This window comes from Plutella xylostella, chromosome 23 (assembly GCF_932276165.1).
Source record: "Plutella xylostella chromosome 23, ilPluXylo3.1, whole genome shotgun sequence".
In the NCBI taxonomy this organism is placed as follows: Eukaryota; Metazoa; Arthropoda; class Insecta; order Lepidoptera; family Plutellidae; genus Plutella; species Plutella xylostella.
In genome coordinates, this window is record NC_064003.1 from 4,750,210 (window position 1) to 4,776,267 (window position 26,058).

Below are 26,058 nucleotides of genomic sequence, written 5' to 3' on the forward strand. Positions count from 1 at the left end.
TTGCTTGGTGTTTTGTACAAGAGACGGTAAGCCGATTCAGGGCTTGTCTGAAAAGCGGCTCGTAAACATATGTCTAACATAATTCGATTTCATGGAGACATTTTAAATGCAGCGACATATAAAACTATGTAAAAATGGCGTCAATTACTTTACCGTATCACATAAAATACATTTACATTAATAATACTACATTTGAACAAGTTCCGCCATCTTTGTACATTACGACTAACAAATCGATTACCTCAACTACTGACATTTGTAGTATCAAAAGCTAAAATTTTCACCAAACGCTTATTAAAAACCTCTCGCACAAAACACCAAACGGAGGGGATGTAAAAAGAAACCAACAACTTACACTCCAACCTAGCACTAGGGGCTAACATAACATCGCATCTACACATCACCTCTCACTGACATTCCCTTCATTGCTTTCCGTCGTATCTCGACTCTCATCTTTATTATTAGCGCTATCTAGCTCGGCGTCTTTCGGCGTGTCATGGCTGGGTTCATCCGTCTGTCTGTCTTCGATGTCGAGGTTCATGTTGGCGTTGACGATGTTGGCGATGACCTCCGGGGTCATTGAGCTCATGGCGGTTAGAAGGTTATTGGCCAGCTCTACTGAGGAGTCTTCCATCTGCTGGTTGGTGAGCGGCGCGGGGTGCGTGGCCGAGTCCAGATGCAGGTTCTGCATGCTCTGTTCGATCTCTGATGTGGCCGTTTGTTCTGGAATTTGAAGGGAGTTTTAGGTTAGGTTTGAATGATATGATAATTTACAGGATTTAAGTGAGAACTATGTACGAAAATTAATATTGTCTGAGTAGGTACGTTACCGATTGATTGCGATGCGATTTTGGTAGCGTATGCATATTTTATCTCAAACCTTAAAAATACACGACGTGTCTTATCTTTTATAGTACTACTTGACATAACAACTTACCGCTTCCGCCCTCGCCGCCCCAGCCATAGTTCCAAAACTGTTCTTTATCCGAATTGAAGCCATCCGATGCTGTCGCTGAAGCAGAAAAAAAACTCCGGTTAATAATCTTATCTTCTAATTTGGACTAGCTAGTGAAGATGAAAATTGGAAGTTGCACGACGCTCTCGTTGGTCGCCCTTTTTTGTCAAGGTAGAGTAACCTTCTAGCTACTCTGTGGTCGTATCGTATTACATCTACTTTATTAGTTATACAGACAACGTTTGACAACGTCTCTATAAGAAAAAGAAGAAATCCTGCCTGCGCATCAAATTACGAGCGTAAGGAGCTGTTAGCGAAACACAGTGTTTTATGAACCCTATTTTTGTGTCATCTCGGTTTTTTTGCAAAATCTTATAGTTTTCGTCATTTTAAACACTTTAGTAAAACTCCGAAGTTTCTATCACTTCTAGTTTATTTTTAAAAAAATCCTAAAGTTTCACTTTATCCGGGTTCCGAAAATCACAAAAAATATTATTAAAATATAACTATGCGATACAATTAAATTTCAATAGCATGCATGGAATACACATATTAAGACATCAAATCTAAATAGTTACTGAAATATTCGTATTATTCTCTCTTTTCATTTTTGTGTTTTAAAACCCGAATAACCGCGTATTAGATCGAGATTTTCAGTACATAGGTAGTCCCGGTATGCTTCTATGATCGCTATTAATACCAGCATCTAATACCGCGTTATTTAGAAGTATTAGATGCTGGTATTAATAATGATGATAGAGGAATACCGGGACTACTTATGTACTGAAAATCTCGATCTAATACGCGGTTATTCGGGTTTTAAAACACAAAAATGAAAAGAGAGAATAATACGAATATTTCAGTAACTATTTAGATTTGATGTATGAAATTTTGCTATAATGTATGTCTTAATATGTGTATTCCATGCATGCTATTGAAATTTAATTGTATCGCATAGTTATATTTTAATAATATTTTTTGTGATTTTCGGAACCCGGATAAAGTGAAACTTTAGGATTTTTTTAAAAATAAACTAGAAGTGATAGAAGCTTCGGAGTTTTACTAAAGTGTTTAAAATGACGAAAACTATAAGATTTTGCCAAAAAACCGAGATGACACAAAAATAGGGTTCATAAAACACTGTGCGAAAGGGTCGACGGGGTTGCCAGAAAAATCGCAAAGGTGACTTTATATCGCACGTATACCGGTCGATTGCACGACGCTCTTGTTTGTAATTTTTTTGTCAAGGTAGAGTAACCATCTGGCTACTCTGGGGTTGTTTTATAGCCACTTTATGACCAATAAGAAGAGGAAGAAGCCTTACCAGATTGCGCATCAAACTGCGTTCCAAAGGAGCTATTAGCGAAGGGGTCGACGGGGTTCCCGAAGGCGTCGTTCGAGAACTGCGCCCAGCCCTCCTCCGCCGCGCCCGCGCCCGCCGCCGCGCCCTCCCACGCTGCAAGGAACACACATATAAGAGCTCATAATCACGACCCATCACGTCCCCACTGCTAGGGCACGGGTTTCCTTCCAATGAAGCAAGCTTGTGCTGAGAGAGTTGTCGGGTAAGTGGGCAACCCGACTGTCAGATGTTTTCAAGCTGCCCGAAGGCCTCTGACTAGGCTTAATAACTGCTGCCGAAGAAGCAATCGGGACCCACGGCTTAACAGCACGCTTCTGCCGTCCTGCAGTCCTGCTCTTATGCTGCTTTGTTTTAGTTAAGAACGGTTTCAGACATGCGTATTTAAATATTAGAGTATATTATAATGTTATATTTGAATTGTTTTTAATTTCAGTATTTTTATATTCGAATTATACAAGAACAAACTCTAATGTATTTGAACTTACGTGCAACGTCTGCGTTGAGCGGGTCGGTGGTCTGTTCTGATTGGTCTTCGTCCCACATGCTGCAACATTACATTACACCATTATAATTCATGTTACCAAGTTTAAATCACGTTACTAGGACGGTAGTATGGCAAATATGTGAGATATGTATATTATGTGTGCATATCTTGTATATTCGGCGTTTAGAAAACATGCATCTTGCGAACCACAGTCGTGTAGGGAAGGGGGTTTCTGCTATTTAACATAAGGTTATCTGCCATTGAGCCCATAATGTTGCCATAGGTGGACCATCCCTGGTTTTAGCCCTCAGCTTTCAGATTTTCCCATGTTATATTAGTTGCCCTTACCTGCTAATAGCTTGATTCGCTAGTTCTAAGAAACTGCTCTGGGACATTGTAAACTGAAACAGAAACGTATACACATTTACACACCAGAATAGTATGACAGTTATATATTAATTATGTACCTACATTTAAACATTTTCCTACATCGTGTATCAAGAATTGTATTTAATTTCATACTTTCGAATTTCGTGGTTCAGTCAGCATCATCGTAAATAGTTACTTTCGCACCTTGTGAAACTCACAGACCTCCTTTTATTCATTCAAATGATGACGATTCGTTAGTTCGACAAGATACAGAACTAGCCACTTATAAAGCTGACCTTAAGGCCGTGTCCCCAGTAGGCAAACTGTTAGCGACCGACTGAGTTTGCGCCGCGCCGTATCGATTTAGTACGCTCTTCCATATATTTGAAATGGAGTGTCCACAGTTTGCTAGTTTAGTACGCAGTTGGCAGCGTTACGCGCGCCGACTATCCCAGTATCTCACCGCTAACAGTTTGCCTAGTGGGGACACGGCCTTAGAAGTTTAAAAACCGTCTTACTTTATGGTCGTCATCTGCAAGTCCATCCGACATGAAGTCCGCCGTCCCCGAGCCACCCAGCACCTGCGAGCAAACATAAATTAAAAAACATTGAAGTATTTCCATTTACCCTTTTGGCAATAGTGACAGTTAACGAAAAATTAAAAACACCGTCTATAGAAATTCTGCACAAATCCAAAAGGTTTCCCGATTGCATTTGAACCTGATAATAAATACAGGACGTTGTTAAAAGGGGGTACCCTTTTTGCAATACCCTGTATAGTTGGTATACTGACCTCATTAGAGTCGTCTGCGTTCATATCTCCGCCGATGTCGTCGAGCCCGCCCGACGTCGCCATGTCGTTAAACTGAAGACAAACAACCATTTTTATCACTTTGTGTGAAAAGCCTTGGTACTTTTCATGGCCCTTCGAGCCGGTCCAGATGTTGTGATCATTGAGTGAGATATGTGTGTTTAAACTATATTCCTTTTAGTAAGTACACTGTACCCTGTATTATATTTGAGGCTCTTTTAGTTCATCCTTCAAAGGTTGCCTGGAAGAAATCGCTATAAGCCATAAGACCGTCTTTTGTATCCTAGTTAAGTTGTGATAAAAAATTGTAAATTATTTCTTGGTGTAAGAATAAGAGTACCTACTCTATCTGAGTTTCTGAACGCAAACTCATTCATTTATTTTTAATATTGATTCTACAAAAAAAACATGAAAAAAACCCACGTTTGGTAACGTTTGTATGAGTGCGTAACGATTCCTAAATTGCCAGTTTCTTTATCAAATGTATTAAAATAAATTGGATTGGTTCACTTCTACTCACATCGTAACTGGCTCCTATTGTGTCTGGGAGACACATTTCATCCTGAAAATAAAGAAAATTCTCCGTTTTATATAGGTAGAGCTGAAAAACATAATATCTTTTCAGAGTGATTTAACTTTTATTGTAATTATTTAATTATTGATTATTATATTATGTTACTTACCTCGTAACTGTATTCTGAAGGATAGTAGCCGCCCTGAAAGTATTACAAAACATATTAAACTATTATTTTAAACGAAATAACAGGTTCTTTTACTCAAATAACAGGTTTTTTTATATCAGCTGTCCGATACCTAGGCCTGCCTAGCTTAGGGTCGGATGGCCGTGAGTGAGATGTAGTGTTAAGTAGTTTATTATACACTTGTCACCACCACAGCTACCTCTAATCCTATTTTTTTTAACTCTCTTCCATCAAATTCAAATTCAAATTCAAATTCAAAATATTTATTTGCATTCATATTGTACAGTATAGGATGTTACAATAAAAGTAGTAGTATCAAACATGAACCCTGCAAGGGCACAGCAAATTACTTAAATTAAATTAAACTAAATAAATATATCAAGACGAACATCACATTATAATATCTTTTACAATTTCTTTAGGTTATGACTATACTGCCTGATCTAATTCTAAAAACTCTTGTAACGTATAAAAACATTTTTTTGTGAGAAAGTCTTTTAAATTTTGTTGAAAGTGATTAAAGTTGGTAGTTTTTTTTAAATCATCCGGTAAATTATTGTAAATTTTTATACACATGGCAAAGGGACTAGAGTGGACTATTTTAAGGCTAGAGAAAGGTATAGCTAATTTAATTCGCGGTCGTAGGTTTTGTGGTCTTGAATAGATAGGAAATTGGGTAATATTTTTTTGTACAAATAAGCAGACTTGATAGATATATAATGATGTTAGAGTAAGGATATTGTGTTCAATAAAGTAAGGTCTACAGCTGTCCATTGAATTAATGTTGGCAATTATTCTTATACATTTCTTTTGCAATGTGAATAGTTTAGGTGCATCTGTACTACTACCCCAGAGGATCACTCCATATTGAAGCCATGAGTGCGCATACGCGTAATACATACTTTTTGCTGTATTTATATCTGTTGTTTTTTTTAGTTCGTAAAGTGCATAAGTGAATCTAGATAATTTAGAGGCTATTTTATTAATGTGGCTTTTCCAGTTAAGGTTTGTGTCAATATTTATGCCTAGTAGTGAGTATGTATCAACATTTTCTATTTCTATATTATTAAATGAGTATTTTATGTTTAAAGGGGATTTTTGATATGGTCGGAATTGCATTATTTTTGTTTTATTAAAATTTATTTGGAGGTTATGTGCGTTTAGCCAGTTTACTATTAAAGTTAAGCAATTATCGAGTTGTTGATACATTGACGATTCATTTTGACATGGAATGACTACTGATGTGTCATCTGCAAAGAGAGTACAATAGTTTTCTATAGTGTTTGGTAGATCATTGATGTAGATTAAAAATAGTATACATCCCAGAATGCTTCCCTGAGGTATAGACCTGGTTGTATAGGACTGAGTAGATTTGATTCTCTTAATTAATCCTGTATTTTGATCGTGGTATTCTATTTCAACATATTGTGATCGGTTGTTAAGAAAAGATTTAAACCATTCATACGCGATGCCCCTTACACCTATTCGATATAGTTTATTTAATAATATGTTATGTAATACTCTGTCATAGGCCTTGCTTAAATCTAATAGAATCCCTACTGCATATTGTTTCCCATTTATTATTTTCAAAATTTCCTTTATGAAGTCGAATACAGCAAGGGTAGTTGTGTGATTCTTCCGAAAGCCGTTTTGTTTTTCAGTAAAGATTCGGTTTTTTTCACAGTATGAACTAAGACGTATGTACATTGCAGTTTCGAGTATTTTTGAAAATGATGGGAGATTTGCTACGGGTCGATAGTTATCGTGATCTTGGGTACTGCCTTTTTTGTGGTGAGGTTTTATTGCTGATATTTTTAATTGGTCAGGTACGCATGCTTCAGTAAATGATTGGTTGATTAACCTAGTGATTGGTGAAGTGAGTATGTCCGCGCATTCTTTAACGAGTGTTGGGGGAATTTCATCGTAACCGAAGCTACGTTTATTTTTTAATTTTTTTATAATTTGATATATTTCGTGTTCGTTTACTGGCTTAAGAAAAAAAGAGTGAAGCATCGGTGAAATGTGTGGTGGAGCGGCAGGCGGCTCGGGCGGCAGCGAGGATGAGGACGGTGTCGATGACAGTTGATCATTTTGTCCTATTGATAAGAAGAAGTTATTAAAGGTATTAGCTACTATTTTTGGATCTTCAGTAAGATGGTTATTAATTTTTAATTTGGTATTTTGTTTTTCTTTTCTAGTCATTTTATTTGTACGTTCTTTAACAATTCTCCACATAGTTTTAGTTTTGTTTTTTGAATGTTTCATTGAATTTATATATACCAGTTTTTTTGACTGTAGGACTGCTTTTTTAAGTATTTTTTCATATTGTTTATAGTTATCATGAAGTGTTTTATTATCAGTTTGTGATATTAAACTTTTAAGTAATCTTTTATGTTTGGACGATGTTTTTATTCCTTTCGTTAACCATGTTTTATTATTATATATTTTTAATTTTGATTTAATTTTTGGAATGCATTTATCCAATGCAGTTTGGATTGTCTCTATAAATGTGGTATAGTTTTCGTTAATATTTCTATTGTTTACTATTATTTTATTCCAATCTATTTTCTTTATTTCAGTTTTAAAATTTATTACATTGTTATGATGATAGTTTCTTTTATAAGTATACCATATGATTTTTTTATTATTTATTATGTTAGGTACAGTACCTATAACACCCTTATGATCAGAAAATCCATATTCTTTGACGCAATGATCAAGAGGGAAGTTGGAGAAAAGTAAGTCAAGACAAGTTGAGCTTGAATTTGTAACCCTCGTTGGCTCTTTTACGTGTTGAAAAAAATTATATGATTTGAAGAGTTCTAATAGTTTTAAGCTAGGTGGATTATGGACTAGCATGTCCACGTTAAAGTCTCCTCCTATCATGATGCGTTTCTTTGTATATTTTACTTGTGTAAATTTTAAGAGTTTTTCTAATGACTCATAAAACAGATCTGGCATTCTAGTATCGTCTGGCCAATAAATTACAATAATTATTAAATCTAGCTTTAGTATTTCAATGGCACATGTTTCGAATATAAATTCAATTGACTTTCTATTAATAGAATCTAGCTCTCTATAATCTATGTTTTCTTTGACAAATATACACACTCCTCCACCTGTATGTTCAGAGCGTTTAAAGGATGTTGCTAATTTATAACCATCGACGTACAATAGTTCACTCTTAGATTCGGTAACCCATGTTTCTGTCATACATATTATCTGTACTAAGTTATCAATTTCAGTCGTTGCTTCCAATAGATGACGTTTTTTATTGAGGCTTCTAATATTCTGGAAAAGTATATTCAGATTAGTTAGTTTTGTAGTTATTGATAATGGAGATTGGCCTGTCGCTGGTGGAAAAAATTGTTTCCAGGTTTATTAGGCATATCTGTTTGTCTCCTTCTTTGTCCGTCAGTGTTACTGTTTCCTGAAGTCACATCAGCGTATTGTTGACGGTAATTTGTGGCATTTTTATTGTTACAGTTGAATTCCTCCTCTTTTTTATATTGTGTTCCGTTTATAATTAGTTTGTTGTTTTTTATATTAGCTTGATGGCCATTTTTCCTTGCTTCAATAAGAATTTTAATCATTTCTCTTCTTTTTTCACGTGCTGTATCGTCCAGGTATTCAGAAATTCCTAAACCTGTAGAATTGAAGTAGTGACTATTCTGGACAAGGTATTTGGTCCACTGTTTGCTGATTAGCGTTAGTTCGATCGGGCCTTTTTTTCCCATACGCCTTAGGTCATCAATGTAACCTTCGAGGTTTATGTTCATTATTTCATGAAATACATTAATTACTCTGTCATATAGTTCATTTTCAGTTTCCCATTCGTGGCTCTTGAGACCATAGAGTACTAATTTTTTTTGGTTATCAGTGTACATTAACTCTTTCGTGTTTGATTTGGTGATGGCCGGGTTTGTATTGCTTTTTTCTAATTTTTTTTCTATATCTTCTATTTCTGATTGTAATTTTTTGTTTTCAGTTTTTAATTCTGCGATGTGTTTATTTAAATTCAATAAGTCTTGCTTAACTTTTTCTTGTTCATCTGATACAATGGTAACTGCTCGTTTAATCTCTTCTTTTAATTCTTGTTTAACTTCCTGTTTCAATATAGCTATTGTGTTTGAGATTTCAGTTGTAATAGTTTTCCTCATTTCCATTATTATAGCTTTTTTAGATTCTTCTAGTTTTTTTTCCAATATATTTTCTATTTCCGTAATCATGGTATTTTGAGACGACGTAGCAAAACAATTTTCTGGTGGTAGGGTATCTCCGGAGCAAATTGTATCCTCATCTGAGCCTTCTCCGGCGCAAACTGTTTGTATCGGTTTACCCCTTAGAGTTACATTATTATGTTGTTCTTCTAGGTTTACCTTCAAGTTTTGTTTCGTAGGTGGTGGTGTAGTTTTCTGCTGTCGTAAAGGAGTGTTTGTGTTACCCTTTTTGGGCTTTTTACAGAAGCATGAATCGCAGATCCATGACTTTTTATGTTCGATAGTCATTGTATTTCGGAAGCGTTGGATAGAGACGTTTGCACAATCCAGGTCATATTTCTCGTTGCAAGTTGAACATGTCAGGAATGTTCTACCTGGTATCGGTTGCAAGCAACCTGAACAACAATTATCTAATGTATTCATTATTTATTTTTAGTACCCGTAATGCCCTCTATGCGCCAAACTAGGTACTATTTATTAAGTATTTCTGTATTTTGTTCTAGTATTCGTAGATTGGAACGTAATTCTGCATTTGACTGTGTAGTGCGAGCTTTATATAAATTTCACTTCTGGTAACACTTGTAAGTTGTCAATTAGTGAACAGCTGATTGGCCTAAATGGTTGCTTGTTTATCAGTTGGTGATATGAATTGTTGTTTTTTGGCAGTTTATCTTTAATTTGAATTCAAAAACAACCAGAATCGATAACAATAGGCTCAATTTATGTACCTTTATTTGAAGATGTTGTCCAAGGAGGGGTTCAAACCCCAATTTCACTTGTTGGATAAGATGAGGTGAGGTTATTTCTTGAATTTTACTATGTTTTGGTGGATATTAGGCACTGTTTTGGTTAATTAATTAAATTTAATTGATGGAGTACAATTATTTCGATGTTTACAATCGCACGGCGACGTTCCGTTCGAAAAAAAGTCGTCTTGAAAAAATCTCTTTTAGTGATAAGAGCCTTTTTTGTACCTGTGTTTGTATATGAATGACCTGACCCTAAACACAGCCCGCCTTGCTAAAACCGAGAAAACCGTGCATATAATGGGTCCTAAAATTTACAATAAAATCCCGGATGACATAAGGGAGTCGCAAAGCTACAGTTCCCCAAAATTGATAATGCACATAGAAATCTTCGTCATTGTTCGGCAACGGTCGTATTCCCGAGCGTTAGAAAACTATTATGTATTTAGAGTGGTTAAGTGCATTTTCTTCATGAAATTTTAGTATAATTATGTAATTGGTGCTAAAAGAGATAATTGATTTATCAGTAACGAAATTTGATTCGATAATTCATAATATTCCATAATATTAAAATTTACTTCGAAAATGTTACAGTAGGTACGTGTCAAGTGTCAAGTGTCTTACTGAAGCTGATGTAAAGATGGATGAAAGAAGGTTTGAATAACACAAGGTTTATATTATAAGGAGAAATGGATTTCAAACACAGGTTTATATAAAAAAATTGAAATCTCAGTTCAAAAGTATTTACAGCACTGATTATTTCACATTAATAAAAATATTTACATTAAAATCTCAGTTCAAAAGTATTTACAGCGCTGATCATTCACAATAATATTACAATTACAAACTTGGTCTTTTGTTGTTGCTGTCCTATGGTACCCCGGTGGTACAGAGGGCCTTTACAAGCGTGCGCCACGCCGTTCTGTCCTCAGCAACCGCTCTGGCTTCCGTCCAGCTCAGGCCTTGCGCTCGCAGCTCGCCGTCCACTGTGCGCCGCCATGTGTGCACGGGGCGACCGCGTCTGCGGTGGCCGCCAGGCGGTTTCCATTCGAAGGCAATGCTCGCTTTGCTCTCGGCTCCTTTTCTGATTGTGTGGCCAATCCATCTCCATTTTCGCAATGCGATTTCTTGTTCGATGGAGGTCTGCTTACACACGTTCCACAGGTCAACGTTCCGGATTGTGTTCGGCCAGAAGATGCGGAGGATCGACCTCAGGGATTTGTTGAGGAACACTTGTAGTTTGTTCATCAATCCCTTAGTCACTCTCCACGTTTCACAACCGAACAGCAGAACCGATTTGACGACGGAGTTGAAAAGGGAGATTTTCACGCGACGCTTGAGCACGTTGGAGTCCCACACTGGTCTTAGTTGTGCGAAGGCAGCTTTCGCCTTATTTATTCTTGCTGCAACGTCTTCGTCCGTCCCACCTTGGTTGGTGACTGTACTGCCGAGATACACCAAAACGGGATACTGTCTGTAGGCTTTCATTTTCCAGTACAAGTGGGCCGGTGTCAGTCGACTTTACGCGCATGTCCACTGTTTTTCGACGGTTAATTCGCAGGCCCATCTGGTCAGCAGTGTCTCGCAGTTTCTCCAACTTTGCTTCCAGTTGGGCTAATGTTGGCGATATCAGTACAATGTCATCCGCGTAGTCGAGGTCCTCCAGGACACTTGTACCCCAACTGATGCCTTGGACATTTGTTGTCACCTCGCGCATGACGTCATCCAGCACAATAATAAATAGTAGCGGGGACAAGAGGCAACCCTGTTTTACACCGGCGGTGATATTTATTGGTAAGCCCAGCTCTTTTTCATGTATCACCCTACACGTGCTTCCCTCGTACAGGGACTGGACAATTCGGACTATGGCGCTCGGTATCCCTCTTCGGTACAGGCTGGACCACAGCGCGCTCCACTTCACGGTGTCGAAGGCTTTCTCAAAATCTACGAACGCGAGATATAGTTCGGATTGCCATTCGACACACTGTTCTATCAGGATGCGCAGGGTGTTGGTGTGGTCAGCGCAGGAGCGGCCGGGGCGGAATCCGGCTTGCTCTTCTCTGAGCGTGGGTGATACTTTGTCCAGTATGCGGTTGAGCAATATTTTTGCTAACACTTTAGCGGCAGAAGGAAGCAGGGTGATGCCACGCCAGTTGTCGCACTGGGATAAATCACCTTTCTTAGGGACTTTCACTAAAAGGCCTTGCTTCCATTCGGCAGGCACCAGTCCAGTTTCCCAGACTCGGGTCAGAAGGGGGTAGAGTAGCGAAGCAGTTGTCGGGGCGTCAGCTTTCAGCATGTCCACATGGATATTGTCTATGCCTGGAGCTTTACCGCTCTTCAGCTGCTTAACTGCTACGACTATTTCGGTAAAACTAGGCGGAGTCGTAGCAATATCCAGTAGTTTATTCCCTCCGCTGACGTCCCCTCCAGGTGATGGCTCTGTCTGGGTGCGGTCCAATACTGCTTTAAAGTGCTCTGTCCACCGGCTCAATTGCTCTCCAGAAGTGCACAGGAGTCTGCCATTTCGGTCCTTGAGCGGCTTTTTCGGTGTTCGGGAACCTTGGCCACTGATGCGTTTGGTGATTCCATAGAGTTCACGCATGTCTTTCCGATTTGCAGCAGAGTTCGCTCGATCGGCCAGTTCATCGTAAGCTCTTCTGCGGTCTCGTCGTGCCAACTTTCGGATCGATGAGCGCAGTGATCGATACCGTTCCTGCAGCTCTGTAGGACATGCTCCAGGATGGGGCAGCATTTGGGCTTTGATGAGCGTTCTGGTGTTAATGGCTTGCCATAACTCTGCAGACATCCACTCCTCTCTCCTCCGGTTTGAGTAACCAAGCACTTCTTCGCCAGCTTTGGTGAACGCCGTGCGGATGCGGCTCCAGGACTCTTCCATCTGTTCGTCTTCGAGTTCCTCCAGTAATTCGAATTGGTTCCGAAGGGATAGACGAAACTCTTCCCTGTATACAGGGTCTCTTAGTTTTTCCACTTCGAAACGTCTGGCGGTTTTTTCAGACTTTCGCGACGGGAAAGCCAGTCTCAGGCGCACCTCACCCAGAACAAGATGGTGGTCGCTGTCGATGTCAGCTCCTCGGCGGTTACGAACATCCAACAGAGATGATCTCCAGGTGCGGCTGATCGCAATATGATCAATCTGATTGCGTGTTACACCGTCTGGAGATATCCAGGTGACTTTGTGACACTCCTTGTGTTGGAACAGCGTTCCGCCGATCACAAGCCCGTGATTTGAACATAGCTCACCGAAGAGTTCTCCGTTCTCGTTTATTTCTCCGATGGCTCCAAAAGGACCCATGTAGTGTGTCCGATCGACACAGTTTGAGCCCATTTTCGCGTTCATATCACCCATGACAATAACAATATCCTGCTTGCGAACACACTTCAGGGTCGCTTCTAGTAAGTCGTAGTTGGTCTTTTGGGTGTGGCTTTATTGGCAAAGGGAAGTCTATCAATGTGACGCATATTTTATTCTTAAATGTGCCTCATAATATGGCATCGTCAAAAATAATTAAAGTTGAAATTAAATTCACATTTGAAAAAAATAACAAGAACGATGTGTAATTGCAGCTCTTTAAAATTCCACAAAAGTAATATTGATCTTGACCTTGAGACCCTTGACTGATCGGTGACAGCCACCGACCGCCCAAATTGTTTTCGATTATGTGTCACATGATATTGACTACTATTTCTTTCGAACAAGGATCAAAATGCAAGTGCTTTGTTTAAGGCACTGATTCGGGTGTTTCCGGGAATACGACAGTTTGCGAAGATTTGCATGCGCATTATTAATATGGGAGAACTGTACTTTAGTTAAAAAATATTTGAGCAAGAAAGCATACTACTCTGTAGACGATTATCTTAATGATAAATGTTAATAAATATTATGCTACGCATATGTTCTGACATTGTTTTTATATTATTATTATTTTTTAAGTGACATTGTATTCTTGTTTACTTTATTTATATGCTTTATATGACATTATTTTTATATGATTTGTGACATGCCTAATTTAAGTAATGTACTTCATTATATTATTATTTATAATTACTATATTTATGACGATGTATTAAACTGAATAAATGAATATGAATATATGAATATGTATATAAGCTTTGTAAATTCTGTTCTTGTGTGTGTACAAATAAACAATATTCTATCTATGTATAATCGTTTGCAATAGAATCCAACAATCATGTAAACAAATATGGCGGGCTGACATTGACAGCGTATTGTTTATGCCCATAGTGATGCCATAGTGTTCTAATTAGATTAAATATATAAGCCATAGACTATAAAATAAAACTGATTATATATAAAAAGTGTTTATTAAAACAAATTTAAATCTTCGTCTTCGTCATCATCACTATCAGAAGTGTCGCCGGTGACCGTAATTATAAATGGAACCACTGTGTCATCGCTTGCCATGTCTAAAATGCCGTCGAGCTTTTTCATTTCTTCCTCTTCCTTTTTTCGTTTTGGTTAATTATATTAAACTCTTAAAAAATTTTTTTATTGTATTCAAATAATATTAAATTAAAATAATTTATTAAATTAAAAATAAAAGATAACTTCAGATTACGAACAACACTAACTTTTCAATGACTTATAGAGTTCGATGAGTAATAAACTAAGATGACAGCTTGTCAAATACTTCGAAATTTTTACGTTGCAAATGTTTTAACAAATTTAACTTATAAATACAAGTTAAACCGTGTTGAAGATAATGTAAAAACAATGGTGCGTTCGTTGAAATCAGACTATGTTCATAATTGCTCGTCAAATGTATGTGATTACGGAGTAATCGTGACAATTTGGTTGGTTTACATGATTGTTGGATTCTATTGCAAACGATTATACATTATACAGAGTCGCGAGCACAGGATTCGAAACCTCCGGTTACGTTGCGTATCGTCAACTGTCACTGTCAAAATGTAGGGCAAAGTTAGTTCCAAAAGTGGCATTTGTTTTTTCCATATGTAAGGTGGAATTTCACCAAACGCTAAACGTATTTAGTAGCCTGTCATACGTCTGTCAGTTAGTACAAAATGTATTTAAAATTTGATTTAAATACGTTTAGCGTTTGGTAAAAGTGACCCTTCGTGTAGATTCGAAAATAGTATCGAATCCGGTGCTCGCTACACTGGTCGTAAAACTCACCAGCGGCGTATCCAGCTGCTGAAACAGCGGCTCCAAGCGCTGCAGCGCTTCACTCCACCTCTCAGCCAGTGTGGTAGGCAGCTCGGCCCGCGGGAACGCACCGTCTTCGAGCGCTCGAGCCACCCGCCGGATGAGCAGGATCACGTGGCCCATGTAGCCCGCGCGGGGGGTTGATGGACTGGCGGGGGGGTGGTGGTTAATTGATACATGTTTATATGCAATTTCACGGGGAAAGATAACTGACAGAACCCTTATTACATTCGAATACGGGTAGTTTTTGTTTGTATCAGTAGAGCGATCCGGAAAAAAACGCAGCACATTCTATTCGATAGTCTATTTGAAAGTGCTGTCAACCTGTCAACAACAAAATGGCGGTGTATCATTGACAAAAGAATAAAGAGGACTTGGCATAAAAATCGGTACTTAAAAATATATCGTCGTCTCTTTTTAACTTATTGGTGTTATCGTACGTAAAAAAGGACAACAGTAGTTTTGTCTTTGCCTAAAATTACAACATTGCGATCGGTCGCCATGTTGATTGACCAAGATTGACATCCAAACACAAGGTACTTCAGCTGTCAAACAATTTGTTTGTTTACATTTTTCAAGAAAAAAGCCGCCATTTTAATTGACACCAAAGTTTAGGTAAGCGCATTTTTTTCGTTGATATGGCATGTCCTCTCTTTATTCTTTTGTCAGTGCGGTGTATAGATTTGCGAAAGTTTGACAGCTATCATTCCATAGGTCATTGTCAGAATAATATTATGTACTCTGTGGTCATTCTTTTCGAAACTCATTCGAAAGGTAAAAAGTGTTCGAAAGTGCTGTCAAGTTGACAATAGTCGCACTCGCATTCGATTCTATTCGTTAGCTCGAATTTTCGTGATACGGGTACAGAGTCGTGAGCACAAGTTTCGATCCTCCGTTAACGTTGCGTATCGTCAACTGTCACTGTTTAGCGTTTGGTAAAAGTGTCCCTTCGTGTAGATTCGAAAATAGTATCGAATCATGTGCTCGCGACACAGATGTATTTCCCCGTGGAATGGGATATAATGTCGAATAGAATACATTTATTTGACACTAAAAAGTCAGCCAAAGATATTTATGTATAGTGCGACAAACTTATCTGTTCCGGTGAGAGCGAACTAAATTGATCCATATCTCATTATAATATTTACTAATGGATTATATTATATTGATATAGATTAGATGGGTTTATATAAACCACAAGAGCGAATTGCCACTACAGGCAAACTTAAAATCTTATAGAATGAAGAAATATTACACATTTACGTGAGCTGTCATCGGAACAGATAAGTTTGTGGCACTGTATTTTGATTCGAAGACTCATCATGGGTGGGAGATACATAAATAAAACAATATGTTATTGACAAATACAAACAATCTCTACAGGTTGTGTATTTCTTATGTCATGTATCACCCATCAGTGAATTATAAAATTAACGTGTGTGCGCTGGGATGGCATTAACATATCTTTTACTGACTGTATGTTATGAACTCTAGGTACTTACTCTTTATTTTCGTTTTCTTCATAAGCATCCAACAGTCTTGTTAAAATATCACATTCTAATATTAACTGAAACAAAACAAATAAATTTGTATAGGTATAATTTTTTCAATACAAATTGGATAAATTAGGTACCTCAAGTTATCTTATTATACTCATCATCATCAACGTTCCATCACTACTACAGTCACTCTTGTCTTTGATCTCAACCACTTGTCTTTTTGGTGAAAGGATTAGTCAGTCAGAATATCGTAAGTCGTTGGCTGTCTGTCTGTTGTGTGGACAGCCAATAACTTACGACTTTCTGCACTCCATATTGTTAGATGATGTAGTGTACTGCAAGCAAGTTGTCGTGACTAGTGTACTCACATGTCTAGCGTACTGCGTGCGGTAGAGGCAGTTGTTGTGACTAGTCTACTCACATGTCTAGTGTACTCACATGTCTAGTGTACTCACACGTCTAGTGTACTCACATGTCTAGTGTACTCACATGTCTATTGTACTCACATGTCTAGTGTACTCACATGTCTAGTGTACTCACATGTCTAGTGTACTCACATGTCTAGTGTACTCACATGTCTAGTGTACTCACATGTCTAGTGTACTCACATGTCTAGTGTACTCACATGTCTAGTGTACTCACATGTCTAGCGTACTGCGTGCGGTAGGGGCAGTTGACGAGCGCGGCGGACACGAAGGCGGTGACCTGCGCGTGCAGGAAGTTGTTGTGTGGATGCGAGAACATCAGGTCTAGCAGCACTCCCGCCGTGCCTGGAATGAGATAAGTGGTGAGTGAAATGGGTACGGTATAGTATCGTTTAAGATAATAATAAATAAATAATAATAAATAGTCATTTGTTTCAGGCTAGACACCCATATTACAAACTTTAAGATAATGAACGCGTAAGTGACGGTGGTTTGCATACATACATTTATGTACAATCGGGGAAATCAATGATTCTGATTTTAAAACAACATCCCGTTCGTAACTCATCCAGCGAATGTCTGTGTCTGTAGTGAACCCGTAGGCCAGTTTTAAGTAGACTATCGGCCGATTCCCCGATTGTACTTTAGTAAATAGTAATTTTTATAGTTAGCAAAAACGTAAAAACAAGATTTTTCTCATACAAAGTGGCGCCTCTAGCGGAACTTTTACGAAACTTTTAACAATAAATGTATGATAACTGAAACAAAACGTGCTTTTATTATTTCACAGAGAGAAATACTTTCAGGCGATTCACACACTGGACCGCGCATCGCCGCGGAGGGCGGATTATCATTGTATGCAAAAATTACAGTTTATATAGGAACACACTGCCACCGCCTTACCGCGTGCAAATTTACTCTGCCAAAATCCGCAATCCGCGCCGTGAGGCGGTGCCTGTGTGAATCACCTCACTAGGCCTCGGAGGTATAACATACCGTACGTAACTACACTCACGGGCAATGACAAGGTTCCACTGAGAAAAACACCAAATTAATCCTAAGCGGAAAATGCTAACTTATTGACGCATTCTGTAACATAAAAGTACATTTAACAGAGCATCATGATATCACCAACTAAATACGGTCACATTTTATTCAAATTTTAAATGAACTGTTTGAAAAAATTTGGGTCGTTTGGTGTCGGCATTTTGTGAGTGGAACGTTTTCATTGCCCGTGAGTGTATAATATCAATAACTCACCCAAAGCCAGCAGCGTGGTGGGCACCTCCGGCACCTCAGAGCTGGCTAGTTGCGCCAACAGCGCGGCCACTTCCACCCGCGCGGCGCCCACGTGCACGCGGGGGGCGTCCCCCGCCTGCCCCGACGAGGAGTGGTTTGAGTCCTGGGGGTGTACGGTTAGGTTAGTTAGGTGTAAGTCATAAGGGCTCTTGTTTTTAATTTTATGCCTAGTTTTAACATTTTTAAAATAAAATATGTGGGGACATCTCACACACGGCCATCCGACCCCAAGCTAGGCAGAACCTGTGTTATGGGTATCGGACAGCTGATACTTCTACACAAATACATATATAGATAGATACTAAATATAAATATCAACAACCAAGACCCGAGTACAAATATCTGTCTTTAAACAAATATCTGCCCCAGCCGGGAATCGAACCCGGGACCTTCGGCATAGCAGTCAGGGTCAGTAACCACTACACCATTCAAACATCTCAATATCTAGGTCGATATCGGACGGAGCTTGAGGGCGACGCGACACCGAAGTGCCACTTGGAGGTGTAATAAATGGAATTTCATACCGGCCATATGCGACGTGGCATGACACATCACGATGTCGATGTATATTTTACAACCGCACGTGTGTGAGGCGCAATTGCGTGAAGCGACTTTGATCTACTGCGATACGGTTCCCGCCACGCCACCAGACACCTGGTGTAACTTCCGCAGTAGCAGGCGGGATTTCCACATCAGTCGCAGTGGCTGAACTAATAATCGTTTCGGACATGTTGGGAGCCGTATCGACTGTTGCATTCAAAGGTGTAGGCTCCGAGGCGGGCTCTACTACAGTGATATCCATGATGACGATCGAATGGCGTAGTGGTTAGTGGCCCTGACTGCTATGCCGAAGGTCCCGGGTTCGATTCCCGGCTGGGGCAGATATTTGTTTAAAGACAGATATTTGTACTCGGGTCTTGGGTGTTGATATTTATATTTTGTATCTATCTATCTGTAGTGTAGATATATCAGCTGTCCGACACCCATAGCACAGGTTCTGCCTAGCTTGGGGTCGGATGGCCGTGTGTGAGTTGTCCCCACATATTGTATATACCTGCGTGTGCGTCAGCAGCTCCTGGTGTAACAGCGGAAGGTGCGGCGCCACCCTCCGCCCTGGACACACACACACACACACACACACACACACATACACACACACACACACACACACACACACACACACACACACACACACACACACACAACTGCGTGAAGCGACTATGTCCTACACTACACAGGAAAACTCTGTTATTTCTTAGTTCAGAGCAGTATTTCATCTACCTTTAGCAGTAAGAGTTGACCTATTGTTAAAATACTACCTATAGTTATCTGAATAAATATTATTCTTATTCTTATTTTTACTACAGTGATATACCTGTGTGTGCGTGAGAAGCTCCTGGTGTAGAAGCGGCAGATGCGGCGCCAGCGCCAGCTCCACCGCGCGCCGCTCCGCCTCGCCGCCCGGCCCGCCCTCCGCCCTGGACATAACGATACAAACATTATACAGGGTGTTGCAAAATTGGTATACTAAGCCGAATCCTACATGTGCAGCATGTTATATCTAAGCCCGAATCTGAAATCAGAATTTCAAATTTCGCGAAAAAAAATAATTTATCTCCATAGTAAAAAGTAAAAAGTCACGTGACCAACAAATTTTCTATGGAAAATAAATATTTTTTTCGCGAATTTTTAAATTCTGATTTCAGTCTCGGGCTTAGATTTACCATGCTGCACATGTAAGTTTCGGCTTAGTATACCCTTTTGCAATACCCTGTATAGACACAGTCATGTAACTGGATAGTATGTAAATGGAAATAGAATGTATCCAGGCAAATGAGGCATCTGAGCCTTTTCATGGTCCTCTGCGCCCTGAACATAGACATACAAATATTTACAGATAGAGTCATGTAACACATACTATACAGGAAACTGAGGTATGTAAGCCTTTTTGTGGTCCTTCGAGCCGGATAATATGCCTATAAACAGAGCGCAGGTTGATCTCGATGGCTGCCGTTATTGAATTGCGGCTTGGAGGACATGAGTGTTATTCTGTGAGTGTGTGACAGTGGGTCAATTACATGTACTGATTGTTTTGCAGTGGCAACTGAGGCATCTAACCCTTTAAATGGTCCTTTGAGCCGGATAATATCACTATAACCTTCTTAAATTGACGATATTCGGCTAGAAGGACATTATTGTTATTCTGTGTCAGTGTGTCACTCACATGTACTGGTTGCTATGCAGTAAGGCGGCCAACACACGGCAGCCGTTGACGACGGCGTGTCGCCGCGCGCCGCCGCCGTCGCTCGTGAACACCGACTGCAGGAGCAGGCGGACTAGTGCCTCGGACTGTAGGCGTTGCATGAGCATGCTGCCGGTTCGGGGACTATGGGAGGAATGTAGAGGAGATAGTTAATTTGAAGTGGAAATAAAAGAGTCGGATATGATGTCGGGTGTTGCTCGTGAGGCCGTGGGAGCGAATTCTGCCTTGTACTAATATGATTCTTAATAATTAATTTTAATCTTGTAAAATTATTTTTTTTTTAATAAGGAATTTAAGTTCAATTATACTACATACTCTTAGGTGAAAGAAACATCGTGAGGAAATCCCATCTAGATTCTAGATAGACTCATTCAAAAACGAGAGTACAAATCTACATCGTAAAGTGGGTACAACTGGCACTCAGTACAACCGCAAAATTTAAAATAAAATACATTTATGTCATAATTAAATTGCACAACTTACCGAGGCTGACTATTTTCTACGGCGCATCCAGTCAATATGATATCACAGAGGAGAGCGGCGGCGTTTGCCGACGCAACGGCAGACATGCGCGCAGATACCGTGTCCGACACGCCATCTACGGTTTCCGCCACTCCATCAGAAACCGTTTCTGTCTTGGAAACAACTGGCGGAACTTCCGTAGTGGCAGGCGGGACTTCCGCTTCAGTCGAAGATGTGGAAGTAATCGCTTCGGACGTGTTGGGAGCCGTATCGACTGTTGGATTCGAAGGTGTAGGCTCCGGAGGTTCAGCGGGCTCTTGGTTTTCTGGCTTTGCTGCTGATGGTACTGTAAAAAATAATAATTTTATTATGTTATATTTTATATTTATATTTATAAGGAGGCCTTTGCCCAGCAGTGGGAAACAATACAGGCTACATAAAAAAAAAAAAAAAAAAAAAATGTTATATTTTAGACTTTTAAGGCTTATGTATCTTATAATAATAGTTGGATGAAGAAGAAGACCAATAAATGACAGAGTGTTGATTCTAAAGCGTTTTCCCGAGAAGTGAACAGTATTAATGAGTATTCTACAAGAGATAGGTAATATCACTAACCTTCCTCAACCTTATCCACTTTCTCTCCATCACCCACTGCGCCGGCTGGTTGCTCCGTAGACTCCTCACTCGGCTTGCTTTGATCACTCTCGACAGTTTGGTCACTCGTATTGCCCTGCGCCTTGCCTTGTTCCTCCGTATTGCCTTGTTCCTGGTTGACTTGTTCCTGCATCTTGCCTTGTTCCTGGTTGCCTTGTTCGCGTGGAATGGTCTGATCGCGAACTGGCGGTATACCGAACCAGTAGGCGGGCGTGATCTCGCCAGGGGAGTAAGTTCCACAGATCACCTGGATCAGTGATTCCAGAAACTGGTGCTCTTCTAGCCACTGTTGGGGTAATATGAAAAGATTATTCATGTATCCCAGAAAAAAATACATACTTAAGGATATATAACCAAACATAAGTTAAGGAACCAAACAAGAAAGTTTGTAAAAAATTTGGACCAAATTTTCGGTGCGGCTGTATGTAGAGTAAGCTGTGTAAAAAAAAATGTAGGTAAAGTTGTATTGATGTGAGATATCGATATCTTATTGTCAAGTAGAACAAATGTAACCAAACAAAAAATATAATTTAGTGAAAATGTTATTGTAAATGCGGTTTTAATTATTTTTAATTCCGCGGAATTCTGACATTTCATTAGTGATACCACTAAAAAAGCTCTTCACCGAAAAAAGGAAAAAATTGGATCCATTTCAGGGCAATATATTTTTTTATGTTTTGATACAAAAAGATAAATCTAAATATTTACTTGCTCAAGTGAAGTACCTAGGTAATACAAAAAAAAACAAATATTTCAGTACTAGCTGTTGCCACGAGCTTCGCTTCACCTTAATTAGTTTTCCCGTGGGAATTCCGCGATAAAAAGTAGTCTATGTGTTAATACAGGGTATCAGCTAACTCCATTCCAAAGTTCATTAAAATCGGTTCAGCCGTTTTGACGTCAAGAAGTAACAAAGATACACACATACATACATACTCACAAACTTTCGCATTTATAATATTTAGTAAAATTACGACTCACGACCATTGTATCGAATTAATTTTAATTACTTTATTTTATTCTTTACCATGGCATCACTTGCTACTAAATTCAGGGATAACAAACCTTTTTAATCGATTTCAAATAAAAGATTCTCAATTCGGTAAGTACATAATAATATGTTCGGTATGTAGGTATGTAAGATTATTGGAACTGCACCATATTCACATATGACAATCCATTAAGCCTAATAAACATTTTTTTTTTTATTGTATAAGTATGTTTATATGTTTGTTGGTATGTTTGTTTATATGTTTGTCCACGAATATCTCGGAAACAATTGATCCGATTGTTACAATTCTTTTTTAGGGTTCCGTACCTCAAAAGGAAAAAAGGAACCCTTATTGTTGTCTGTCTGTCTGTCACCACCCTTTTTCTCAGAAACGGTTAAAGATATCAAGCTAATATTTCGTATAGATGTACATAATAATGAAATTAAAAGAAAAATATCTCAGGTAAGTAGACTTGTACGGAACCCTCAGTGCGCGAGTCCAACTGGCACTTGGCCGGTTTCTTATTGTTGACCTCTCGCGTTGTGATCGTTTGTTGATTTTTATAAACGTTATGGAGCCACAACCTGGCCCTTCCCGGGAAGCAGCCCCATATGACAGAGCACAAGAGTCAGACTTTCTCTCTCCCAGAAAGAAGCGTCCTCGTGGTTCTTTTGCGCCTAACGTAAAGACCCTCATTCTAAATATTTAAAATATAATATAGAAAATTTACTGGATACAACTGATGTTCAGACTCGTATTGAAAAAAGTACCCAGCCAAAAAGGGGTTGTGATCTCTGACATGTCAAAAATTGTCAGAATTCCGTGGGATTAAAAAATAGAGATTAGTCAATTGTATCATTACATTATACCTATTATTATGTAGGTAGGAAACCAAACAATCCTACACATCAATTGAAATGTTCTGTTCTAGGTCGATTAATAACATCGGTATCACTACAACAGCTCACATAATTCAACTAGTTAGCGTTTATTGTATAAAACTGATTTGCTTTATGTTTTAGGTTGATTATGATTATTACAATAAATTATTATATTATTATTTAATTATTGTACAGGATCTTTTCAAAACGGTAATGTAATCCAAAATTGGTGAACTTTATCTTCCTTTAGTCATTATCATAATAGGTATATTATAATCAACATAATTTAATGGAAAAACAACATTGTAGTTATTAATTAATGTGGATAAAAATCTGTTTATGAGACTATTTAGAATATCGAGATGTGTTTCATGTTACAAAATGCATAATATTATTTAGACAACATTGAAGCTGGGCATATTGACTTTAAGTCATTTCTTAGTAAAAAAAAATAACAGACTTTTTTATTGCGTTGCTATTGGTCCAAACGATGACCCATCACACTCTGCCAATATCAGTAATGTGCAGGCAACCTATTCAGTACGTGTTTGTTTAAAAAAAATACTACATGTAGTAAGAAACAACCATCCCCTTACCTCCATAACAACCTTGTTGAACAGGTCATCGAGTCGTATGAAGTACTTGAAGGTGTCGGCGATGGCAGAGGTGGCGATGTGCCGCAGCAGGTTGGGCAGGAAGTCCCGCCGGGCCTTCAGGAAGTCCAGCACGCACAGGCACGTGATGTGGTAGAGGTACCAGTCCTGGTGGGAAGACAAGGTTGGGTTACTTATGGAGATATAGTTGGAGATAGGTGGGTTAGTTAAGTGTTGGAGATATTGTCTGGTGTGTTGAAAAGTTTTGTGGAATTGAACCCATCAGCATGCATCTTTGCTGAACTGCAATAGGATTTTTGTTTTCCAAGCCAAATTGTAGGATTTTGACAAACAATTAGTATGTATAAGCCTTGGAAATTTATTGCGAAAATGTATGGCTTCAGTTGTGCAACATTAAAAATACTACACAAATAAGTAGTTATTATGGTAAATACTCCATAATAAGAATTTCAGAAAACAACATAGTAATATTGTGATTGTGGGTTATTTTCTCACCTGCTTTGGACTTCTTTCCAGCAGCATTTCAATAGTTTTACTAAAATACGATGCCAGCAGAGGGTTCAGAGGTGGAGGTCTGTTGATGAAGTCACAGAGTCGGTTCATCTGCACGGCGTCGGTGGACAGCCGGTCGATGAGCATGGACAGGTGGCTGGTGAGCACCTCGCAGGCCACGCTGGCGTGCCGGTACTGTGACGCCAGCTCCACATCCTTTGGTGGTTCCTCAGTGATGAGCGTTATCAGCTCTGCCAGGATTTCTGGCCTTGTGAGACTGGAAGGAAGGTATTTGTTATTGGATTTAAGTTAAGAAAATGATATAGTAAGATTTATTGGGTTTAAATACAGAAATTATTAATAAAATTATTTTCTCATGTTGTTTAGGATATAATACAGCAGGTTATGGGTTTTTTTTAATAAATGTCTGTATAAAAGCAATAAAGAGGTCATGAATCTGCACAAGACTGTAAGCCGATTTGTGCTTTAGAATGAACCATTAAAATAAACTAGTAAACATAAAACAAGTAGCTACTAATTTATAAAAATATGTAGCAAGAGGTGTGGCAGGATGTAACAAGTGCATTTATAGTTTCTCAGCTTATACTATCAGGAAGATTGAGAATTTATGTATAAATAATTTTTAAAGGATACAACATTGTAGTACCTCCAGCACAGGTAGCAGAAGTGTTAAACAATACAAATTGCAAGTGTCAAGTCATGGCACAAACAAAGATAACAGGAGATTATTTTATATGGACAAGTGGGAGTACTCACAACAATGTGAGCGCTTTGTTGTCGGCTTTACACTCCTGCAGGATGTCGTCTGCCTCTAGCACCTGCGTTAGGGTCACATTCTGTAACAAATACAGACCATAACACTACATTAACCAACTCACAGACACTTTTTTTAAATCTATACGGATAAAACTGTATCTTCATGAAATGTGATTTACATTTACCCTAATGGATAAAAGGATAACAATTACAGCGGAAATTCCTTAAAATTTAAGCGAGGCGCCTCTAATCATAACCATCAATTCTTCACAAAGATACGTACCTCTTCTTTGAGAAGAATATTTAACTCCCTAACTGCAATAAAGTTCCCGCTCCAAAACATTATTTTATTTAATAAGTACAGGATGTTAAATTAGTCTAAATCCATAGAAAACGTTTATTTTTACGGGATTTTCAGCGTTTCTTTGACAAAAGTGCAACGATCCGTTTTCACGTTTGACAGCAGAATTCAGTGTTACCATAATTTTGATTTAAAAACTACTTTTTGTTGCCATCTATTTGTATCTAGAAACTACGGAAACTACCAATATACTCGAAAAAATCCTTTGTGGTACTGGTATAGGACGAGGGGTAGAGAAGTCCAAAAATGAGTGCGTTGTGCCAGGCTTATGAAAATTGTAGTTCCTCAAACCTTAATTTCATGACTAGAATAGTTGAAATTTATTTCTATGGGTCTTTTCTTTTATACAAAGGGTCGTCTGCTGGACAGGCTTAGGCAAGCAGTAAAAAAATAACATCGCCCTTTCTGCATCAGCTTATATTATAAAGGTAGCGTGCTAAAAAGACCACAAACGTCCTATACCTACCACCAAAACCCACGT

At 38.8% G+C, this 26,058-nt stretch overlaps 2 protein-coding genes across 2 annotated transcripts; both read right to left on the minus strand.

The window, feature by feature from the left end:
• Nucleotides 1–256: 256 nt before the first annotated feature.
• Nucleotides 257–20,955, minus strand: LOC105382855 (serine/threonine-protein phosphatase 6 regulatory subunit 1). Its single transcript, XM_048629361.1, has 16 exons — nt 20,828–20,955; nt 20,306–20,467; nt 19,457–19,559; nt 18,043–18,184; nt 17,000–17,127; nt 16,361–16,425; nt 14,829–15,006; nt 4,666–4,698; nt 4,503–4,544; nt 3,965–4,036; nt 3,690–3,752; nt 3,151–3,203; nt 2,804–2,862; nt 2,280–2,411; nt 938–1,012; nt 257–723 (listed from the first exon to the last, which is right to left on the minus strand). The coding sequence occupies exons 1-16, from the start codon at nt 20,911–20,913 to the stop codon at nt 401–403; spliced, it is 1,716 nt and encodes a 571-aa protein (XP_048485318.1). The 5' UTR covers nt 20,914–20,955; the 3' UTR covers nt 257–400.
• On the minus strand, nt 20,943–25,685 carry LOC125488590 (serine/threonine-protein phosphatase 6 regulatory subunit 3-B-like). The gene is made up of 7 exons (XM_048629605.1): nt 25,500–25,685; nt 25,217–25,296; nt 24,443–24,716; nt 23,930–24,094; nt 21,422–21,746; nt 21,022–21,152; nt 20,943–20,975 (listed from the first exon to the last, which is right to left on the minus strand). Exons 1-7 carry the CDS (start codon nt 25,557–25,559, stop codon nt 20,943–20,945), a joined length of 1,068 nt encoding a protein of 355 aa, XP_048485562.1. The 5' UTR covers nt 25,560–25,685.
• Nucleotides 25,686–26,058: the final 373 nt, after the last annotated feature.